Source organism: Borostomias antarcticus (assembly GCF_949987555.1).
Source record: "Borostomias antarcticus genome assembly, chromosome: 30".
NCBI lineage: Eukaryota > Metazoa > Chordata > Actinopteri > Stomiiformes > Stomiidae > Borostomias > Borostomias antarcticus.
The window spans coordinates 4,837,382-4,847,254 of record NC_140263.1 but is presented as its reverse complement, the minus strand read 5'-3'; the positions used below and the strand labels follow the sequence as shown (position 1 = coordinate 4,847,254).

The 9,873-nt window shown below is 44.8% G+C and overlaps 1 protein-coding gene across 1 annotated transcript in view; it reads left to right on the top strand.

Annotated features, from left to right (window-relative positions):
- The window catches only part of LOC311327139 (target of rapamycin complex 2 subunit MAPKAP1-like), a gene marked incomplete at its 5' end in the record, with an annotated part of 24,627 nt that extends 15,092 nt beyond the window's left edge, over positions 1 to 9,535 (top strand). The window contains 2 exons of the mRNA XM_084460166.1: positions 4,665 to 4,762; positions 6,881 to 9,535. Of these exons, the coding sequence (XP_084316292.1) occupies positions 4,665 to 4,762; positions 6,881 to 7,003 (221 nt within the window). The 3' untranslated portion in view covers positions 7,004 to 9,535. The remainder of the gene's footprint in view (positions 1 to 4,664; positions 4,763 to 6,880) is intronic.
- Between the last annotated feature and the right edge of the window lie 338 nt (positions 9,536 to 9,873).

Below are 9,873 nucleotides of genomic sequence, written 5' to 3'. Positions count from 1 at the left end.
GACATGTGATGTCACGTTGTTGCTATGGGCGGGACTAGTGAGGGGAGACGTCTCTGGATCGCACATAACGAGCAGAAAGAAACCACAACAGAACTCACAGCAGCGTTTAACGTGCGTTTGGGGTCGTATTGCATCACTAGCTTGTAGACTTTTAGGTGACGTTTAGAAAGGGTGTGTGTGTGTGTGTGGGGGGGGGGGGGGGCGGTGTGTGTATGAAAGGGGGGGGGGGGACGAGGATGGGAGCGGACCGGACTTTTCTCTTAATTTGAAAGGGGCGAGGGGGGAGTGTGTAAATGATTACAATGAAACTTGAACTCCGGGGGCAAGCGTTCACTGTCACATCAGCTCACTGGGGAGGAAGAATGGACTTATTGAGTTGAAATGGGAAGCATGTGTGGTAATGAAACGGGCCCAACGTCTCATATGTTCCCATAATCAGGATCATACCAGACCAGTGCTCAGGCTTGTTTCTTTTAATCACCAAACAACCGATCACCCCCCCTCCCCACCACCCTCCTCCCCTCCCCTCCCCACTCAATCTCTTTCTTCCTCAGCCAACCTTTCCACCCCCCCAACCCCCTCACATATGTGTCACCCTGTGACACCTGACTAGGAGTTCTCAACTGCAGGGGACACACAAGTGGATGATGTCCTAAAATTTTTTTTTTTTTTTTCACTTTTTTTTTTTTTTTCCACCTTTCTTTTTTTTCACTTTTCTTTTTTTTCACTTTTTTTTTTTTCTTCCAATATAAATGAACTGATTTTTTTTTTCCGTTTTTGTTTTCTTTTGCTTTCGTTTGTTCAAAGAGCAAAACGTCCACAGATTACGACTTTGGCACATAAGAGGTACTTATGTGAGCGTTTAGCCCGACGCTCTGCTTGGATTGCGTAAGAGCACCTTTCAAAGCCAGTGCAGAAAGTGCAGGACGTCAGAAGCTTTCAACCACGCCGATAAAAAAATCCTTGACAACTCCGCTCGCCCAATTAAACGTCACATCTTACCTCATCATATTAACAAAATAAGTCCCTGGACCAATCAAAAGGGACCTTTCCCTTTGCGGCTATATTGAAAACCCTGTCTTTTTTTTTGCCGCCGCGCACTTCCCCCTCGGCCAGGCGTCTCGTCTCTGAGTGGATATGACACTTACACGGCTCGCCTTTCAGATCAGACAACGCCATGATTGATGAGGTGCAGACGGTGAGGGAGGGCGTCGCAATCGCCGCGTCGGAAGAGGTGCTCATCACCCCGCTCATCCATTCATCAAGAACTCCTCAAAGGGAGGGGGAGGGGGGGGGCGCTGCCTGGCTCTCTCCAGGGACTGGGGGGAGGGGAGGGGTTGAGAGCAGGGTGGTGTAGATATTGCAGGTCATTTATAAAGGTCTCAGTATCCAGCCTTGTGGGGCGCCCCTGCAGAACCTCAGGGGAACAGGGGGCCACTAAGAGCCCCCCCTCGCAGTTCTGATACGTTTCTTTTAATGAAAACACAGTCTGCGCCGTACGCTGTCAATCAGCTTTCAGGGTAGAATAGCCTAGTTTCATTTCATTTTCATTTCATAACAGAAATTCAGTTTGTGAGATTCTGAGGGGCCAGATACATTTACGCAGAAGAATTTCTCACAATGTTTTTGAGAGATTTTTATTTTTTTTCCCCATATGAGTAAGAGATGGTTTTTGCACCCCCTCCCACACGCAGAGATGAACAAGACGGCCGGCGATGGAGGAGAGGAGGAGGAGGAGGTGCAGAGGTGTCATGGCCCCCCCCGCCATCACGGTTTTCCACGTCGCCGCGTCGGTTACGGCTCTCAGCGCCCCTCTCTGTGAAGGAGCCTCTATTCTTACCCACCTAATGAAGGGGTTCATAAGAGCTGGTGTCGGAGCTAATGAGGGGGCCGCGCCTCTCTCCGTAGATCCCCCCTGCTCAGCCGCCAGCGGGAGAAGACAGCCCCCGCCCCCCACCCCACCCCCCCTCTCTCTCTCTTCCTCACTTAAGACGAAACTTCGTTCCGCATCACCAGCTTGGTAGAATAGCCACCTCTGCCGGCGTCGACGACGGAAGTCTGCGTCTCTGTTTTGGGCGGTGGTTACGTCCACGCGGACGCAACGATGGGTAATTCTTTGCGTGGCGAGCTGCGTCGAAGGCTAGCGGCATGTGAACACATCGCGTCTGCGTGTGGCGATTAGGCCCGCCGGAAGAGCCAAGAGGGCTAAACACCCGACATTACTTTGCAGTCCGTTAGCTGACACTTTTATCCAAAGCGTCTTAGAATAATACGTAAGAAAAAGACATGTCATCGTCCTCCCGAACGGCGTTTCAGAGTGTGTTGCGAGCGCTCTAAAAGCGCCCTCTTGCAAAATGAGAAAGTTCAGCTCTTATAATCATGATCAATGTTAATGGAGTTTCCTGTCATTACAGCCGGCACAGCTAAGCAGAGGTTGTGGCATCCAGCTACTTTAATGATAAAAATTACTTTTTTTTTTCTTCTTCCTTCTATAGAAAAACAAAACAAAAAAGATTAATTGCCTAAAAGCTATTTTGTGTTGAGATTCCATTAGCAGGAACCATTTCTCCCTACAGCCCTGACATGTTGTCTTTGCATGAATTTTTATTGCCCAAGATGCATGATTCTCCAGTCCTGTACCACGGCCACTAGAGCCCTTTCTCAGGCACGGCGCGACGAGAAAAATGAATTAATACCGGCCACTTAAATCCCGCGTAATTGATTGTGGCCAATTGGCTAGACTCTGGGATATATGGGGGAGGGGAATACTTTTGGGAATTGTTAAATTAGCATATGTTAGCCTTCACTGGCTTATTGGGCCCTGTGGTTGATTTACACCACAGTGCAATGCATTAACAGTAATGAATGGCTTGTCCGGAGCACAAGGTTAGACATGAAATATGAAAAAGGTACAGCAAAAGAAGCAATGGAGGCGAGGCGGGGAGACCAAGAGAGGGAAGAGTCGACAAAAATCCAGTCCTTCACGGTTTCTGCACAAGGGCACGGGTCTTCAATAACGCTCGGAAAACGTCTCTGTTTTGCAGGTTTTGGTTCTGGAAGACGGTGGAAGCAGAATTCAAAGTGTTCTCACCCTCTTTCCTCCCAGGGGCGGCGTCTGCTTAATGAACTCTCTGCTCCTCGGCTCAACCAGTTACAACAGCACGAATGCATTAACATACTAATGTGCCTTCAATTAAGAAAGTCTCCCCTTATTCCTGGGTTGAACAACCTGTGTTGCGACCGGAGCTTTTGTATGTCCTAACCTCAGGTTCTGCTCCATGTGAGTGCAGCGAACAGGTCGTAGATTGGCGACCTGGCCTCGTGGGTGTTGTAGTTCTGGGCTGAGTTTCCCAGAGGCATCGTAGCGCTACGTTCATCGCAAGCTACGGCGTTCATCGTGGCGCTACGATGAACGTAGCGCTACGATGCCTCTGGGAAACTCAGCCCTGGTACAAAGATGGTGACCTGGCCTCGTGGGTGTTGTAGTTCTGGTACATAGATGGCGACCTGGCCTTGTGGGTGTTGTAGTTCTGATACACCTTTTACATCATGATGAAAATGCTTCATAATAGGAATGGAGATGAGAGATCGAGAGGAGTGAGTGAACAAAATACGTGGCACGCCAAGGACTAAGCTTGTCGACGGCGCATTTTTAAATGACTTATTCTCTATTCCGCTCATTCTCTCAGTACCTCATAACCCCTCAGGGAGCTGTGGCCCTAGTTGAGGGGATACCAGAATGTCTTTTCTTTTAGGTTTTTGTGGATTCCTAGTTGAGGGGATACCACAATGTCTTTTCTTTTAGGTTTTTGTGGATTCCTAGTTGAGGGGATACCACAATGTCTTTTCTTTTTAGGTTTTTGTGGATTCCTAGTTGAGGGGATACCACAATGTCTTTTCTTTTAGGTTTTTGTGGATTCCTAGTTGAGGGGATACCACAATGTCTTTTCTTTTTAGGTTTTTGTGGATTCCTAGTTGAGGGGATACCACAATGTCTTTTCTTTTAGGTTTTTGTGGATTCCTAGTTGAGGGGATACCACAATGTCTTTTCTTTTAGGTTTTTGTGGATTCCTAGTTGAGGGGATACCACAATGTCTTTTCTTTTTAGTTTTTTGTGGATTCCTAGTTGAGGGGATACCACAATGTCTTTTCTTTTAGGTTTTTGTGGATTCCTAGTTGAGGGGATACCACAATGTCTTTTCTTTTAGGTTTTTGTGGATTCCTAGTTGAGGGGATACCACAATGTCTTTTCTTTTAGGTTTTTGTGGATTCCTAGTTGAGGGGATACCACAATGTCTTTTCTTTTAGGTTTTTATGGATTCCTAGTTGAGGGGAGACCACAATGTCTTTTCTTTTAGGTTTTTGTGGATTCCTAGTTGAGGGGAGACCACAATGTCTTTTCTTTTAGGTTTTTGTGGATTCCTAGTTGAGGGGATACCACAATGTCTTTTCTTTTAGGTTTTTGTGGATTCCTAGTTGAGGGGATACAACAATGTCTTTTCTTTTAGGTTTTTGTGGATTCCTAGTTGAGGGGATACCACAATGTCTTTTCTTTTAGGTTTTTGTGGATTCCTAGTTGAGGGGAGACCACAATGTCTTTTCTTTTTAGGTTTTTGTGGATTCTTGTTTGGTACGTAACGACCTCTTCCTCCTCGTCTTTGCAGGTCATGCAATATTCAAGCTCACATATCTAAGCAACCACGACTACAAGCCCCTGTACTTTGAGTCCGATGCTGCTACCGTCAACGAAATCGTGCTCAAGGTGAGTAATGGGGGTGTGGGGGGGTGGGCTGACTGGCTAGTAATGGTGGTGTGGGGGGGGGCTGCCTGGCCAGTAATGGTGGTGTGGAGGGGGGGGGCTGCCTGGCTAGTAATGGTGGTGTGGGGGGGGGGGCTGCCTGGCTAGTAATGGTGGTGTGGGGGGGGGGGGCTGCCTGGCTAGTAATGGTGGTGTGAGGGGGGGGCTGCCTGGCTAGTAATGGTGGTGTAGGGGGTGGGCTGCCTGGCCAGTAATGGTGGCACACAACAGCTGATTAGAAAGCGTTGCATGTACATAAACTAAGAATCCGGTCACTTTCCTATTGACATGACGTTTTGGTCTCTGTTGTTATGCAGTCCCTCATGTACCCTCCGGGTTGAGAAACCTAATTGTATGCTCTCGCGAAGATAGGTGAAATATCCTATTAAAAATGTAGATTGAGGCCGTGAGGCATTTTCCACTAACGTCGATGATAATTCAACTGTAACCATTAGGATGTGAAAGGATGACGGTATGTTCTTTAATTAGCATTAATGATTATTAATTACGGTGACTTATAAGGAGTTTGAGATGATAACTCGCGAAAGTAGAGCGCGGCGCCGCCTGGCGAAGGGCGCGGCGGGCGGGGTGAAGGTCGGCGGTAATTGCGAGGACGCCGGTACCTGACCCTCTGGGGACCTCGTGGTGGGGGGGGGGGGGGGGGGGGACAAGGCTTTAAGTAGCGTGTCATCAACGTGGGGGCTCTGTTGGGGGGGGGGGGGTGGGGGGGGCTCTGTCGGGACATGTCACCAGGGTTGGCAGGTGTCCCCCCCTCCCCTGACGAATCCATCTGCGGAACTGTCATCGGACTCGGAAGTGACATCTGGGGACCCCCCTCGGAGTGTGACCCCCACCCCCCCTCGGAGTGTGACCACCAATTGTGGAGAATAATGATGTCATTACTAGGAAGTGACTTTTGGGGTCATGACATAATGACAAAAAAAAACGGGGATGTTATCTACAGTACATTCTAGAAGACATTAGAAACCTTGTAAATACCGTTAATAGCTAAATTGTTTGTCCAAAGTACACAGCGCGGTATGTATGCCTCTCTTCTTTGAGCGGACTGTCCGTGCCTTTTCCCACCATCATAAAAGACGCGTTCGGTCACACACACACAAATCACCTCCTCCAGGAGGCCCGTTCTAACCAAAGACCAGACCGGTATATAAAACAAGAGTGGGAACCGTTTGGGTCAAGGCACAGGGTTTCCAACGCGAACGGGATTTTACAAGGCGTGAAATTATTGACAATATTTTTACGCCCGTGGCCATAAAACACGGCGTAGGAGGAGGACCACCTCATGGTTCGTGGTAATTCAGCTTTTAAAACTAGTCCGTCGAAGTCCCTTCTCCCTCTCAAGGCCAAAGGCTTTGCCATTTTATCTCCCTGGTCTAAGCATTAAAGCGCCATTAAAATTATCTATGTTATCATCACCTGGGCTCTCCCAGCTCATAATTCTGCCGTTTATGAGCCGTCCGCTGGGGGGGGGGAGTCAACTCCGCAGTTCTCGTTAAAGTAACATATGTTCAGATTTACTGACGTCTACTGGATGTGACTAGACAAAGGGGCTGTCACGCTCACCCTTGGCTCCTAAAAAAGACTAAAAATACATGGATGTGATTTTATTTTATTTTTTTAAAGAAAAAAAAAAAGGGGATACTCTTTGACCATGTCGTGACGAAATCAGGAGAATGCCCCCTCCCTCAAGGAAGATGTTGGGGCGCCCCGGTAGCTCATATGAAGGATAGTCCTTCGCGCGGCGGACCCGGGTTCGATTCCCGGCTCGGGTCCTGTGCCGCATGGCCTCCCCTCTCTCTCTCCCACGTTTCCTGTCTCTCTCGAACTGTCCTGTCCCATTAAAGCTGAAAAGCCCTAAAAAATATCTTAAAAAAAGAAAAAGAAAAAGAAGGAAGATGTTATACAGGGATGTGGAGATAATCAGTAATGTGTGATTTAGAATTAGATATATACAGTAGCATTCATAGCATACAAAGTTGGTGTTGTTGCTTTAGGGCGGCGACCCAGTCTTCGCACTCTTCTGACGAGCTCTGAAACTCACGTTCCCATCATGCCCCACAGGTGAACTACATCCTGGAGTCCCGGGCCAGCACGTCACGGGCGGACTACTTCGCCCAGAAACAACGCAAGCTGAGCCGGCGGACCAGCTTCAGCTTCCAGAAAGAGAAGAAGTCTGGCCAGTAGAGATTCCGCCTGTCTGTCTGTCTGTCTTTCTGTCCGTCTGTCCGTCTGTCCGTCTGTCCGTCTGTCCGTCTGTCCGTCTGTCCGTCTGTCCGTCTGTCCGTCTGTCCGTCTGTCCGTCTGTCTGTCTGTCTGAGGCGGCGAGGGAGTGACGCCCGTACAGGGCCTGAGCGACTCGCAGAGAGAGACTGGGCACAGCGGATGAAAGAGAGATGGACTGAGAGAGAGATGAGAGAGATGGACACTGAAGGAGGGAGAGGGAAAGAGTGAGACTGACAGAGAGAGAGAGAGAGAGAGAGAGAGCGAGACAGGCGATGAAAGGAATACACCAAGGGGGCGTGTCCTTACCCTTCCTCCCTCCTCACAGACAGATCTCCGTTCGGCGGCCATATCAGAGAAAACAGGTCTCTTTTAAAGAATGTGCAGACAAAGGTTACAGAAACAAAAAAAGCAGGACATGTTGGTCATCCTCCTGGATGAGATGAAGGAATATGTTGAACCATCAATCCCGTCATCTCCGGGTGGGACTGAGAATGACGACGAAGTCACTGTCAGAATCAGTGAACCCATTTGATAACACTAGAATAACTATCCCTTATAAATAGTTCATATATCATTCACAGACTGTTGGTTAATGAGTTATTCATGACCTTTTACATGGTTAATAGTTGTTTAATGATTTAAAACTATGCCTATATACATAGTTAATAGATCATGAACATGATATTAGTTAACTACCTGCTAATGCATAGTGAATAGCCCTCTAATGAGCTATAGGCCTTTGTGGAACAACTAAACTAAACTAAAGTTACAACTACAGGTATTCCTCATTTACTAACATGTACTAAAATATCCCATATTTTGCAAAATGTCACAAAATATCATGAGGGTTGTGATTATGTTGGTTACTCAGCCTGCAGCCTCGTACCTACGACCGGCTCTCCACCATGCTAATATTCAGTATGACACTGCTCACAGAAACCTTCATACCTTTTCTATATTTTGTTTTTGCCACTTGATGGCTTTCTGTTTCTGCGAGTCCAACTCTTTGTTTCTATGCATTAATCACAACAAGTTGACAATTGCTATACATTAAACAAAAATTCAGACAATTTTTATATTATACTTTATTTTTATTTTTTTTACGATTTCATCTGTGGCGTTTCTTTGGGGAAATTACAGCATCCAGTGCAGCATATGGGTGGAACGAGGTCAAGGTAAAAAAATGTGATATTTTGCCCATTATTAACACATTATTACAGTGCATGTTAGTGAGTAGTAGTTGTAACTTTAGAATGGCATCCCAAAAAGGTATACACCTAATGAACATGGTATTATCAAATATATTTGACCTTTTATACTCATACTTCATACTTAGTTACCAATTTACTAATACAAAAGAACCTTTTTAAACATTAGCAAATTAGAAATAATTGCAACTTCAGAATTAGGTCCCAAAAAAGTCTATAAACTATTGACATGGTCTTAACAAATATATTTGCTAACCCTTAAATAATGATTTGTTACTCAGTTCTAAACATTAATTTGTGTTTAGATGGGTCCAGATGGGACCGGCTGTAGGTGGATCACCTATTAACAAATATTTAACTCATTAGTAAGTAGTTTAATGATGGCTTGTTCATGATCTATTAACTATATATAAGTCATTGCTTTAAATCATTAAGCAACTACAGTATTAACAAACATTTAAATGTAATTACTAACTCATTAACTAAGTCATTAATATGTTATTAATTAACAGTTTGTGAATGATTAACTATTTATAAGGGATAGTTGTTCTAAAGTGTTACCAAGCATTTTTATCCACTGCCGACGAATCAAATAACCGCGTTGCTCTCGGATGCATACGATTGGCTGGACGGAGACCACTTCGGCCAATAGGAAGACGAGACACGAGACAAGCGTTTGGAATTCCCTGCTTCTGCCCTTATATATGTATTGAGATGTAAAACTTTATCAATCTTTGTTGTACATTGACATGTACAGGGAACATCCTTGTATTTTTATTTGTATATAGCAAATTGATTCAGGGTTTAAATGATTATGACAAAAAAACCTGCTTTGGCCATAGTACTACAGTGCCTGAAACCATTCTATAGGGAGGGGGTCACACTCCAATGCCAGTTCTGATAAGGTATCGGGAGGATTTTTAACAAAAACACAACAAGGACAGGTATTCCCATACCTTGGATCTGTAAGAAAGACCCCAAACCTTACTTTTTAACAGCAAGGGTAGAGAATAGAAATGGAATCGGAGGGGTACGAACATGACAAGATTTTTATGATTTGAAACCAACAAACAAACAAAAAAGAAATTATTACCTGTACTTTTTACTGTGACCTATACATGTTGTTTTTCTGCATTGTATCTATGGACTGTAAGATAATGAAGTACGCACTGTCTGTTAAACAGATCCTAATGTTTGTTCAGACTGTCTCCAAATGAGGCGGTTAGGGAATGTATGACATTTTTACAACATTTTGTTGATGTTGTTAATACAAGGACATTATATGAACTCTGCTCATATCCGTGTCACCGTTGTCTTCTTTCTTGGTGTCATTTGAATGTAAAGTTGTTAAATATGAATGTGCGCCGCTTGGATTGGAGATCCTACGTTGACAAGATTCAAGATTCCTTTATTTGTCACATGTAATGTACGGATACGGATGTATGTTAATAGTTGATAATAGTAATAATAATATTAAATTAAAAATTATTATTATTAATTTATAATTAATAAATTCATATTTAATATGTAATACATATTTATAAATTAATTTATAAATAACAAATAGTAATAATAATTAGTATAATAATAGTTAATGATGTATGTTTATAGTTGTGTAGCTTC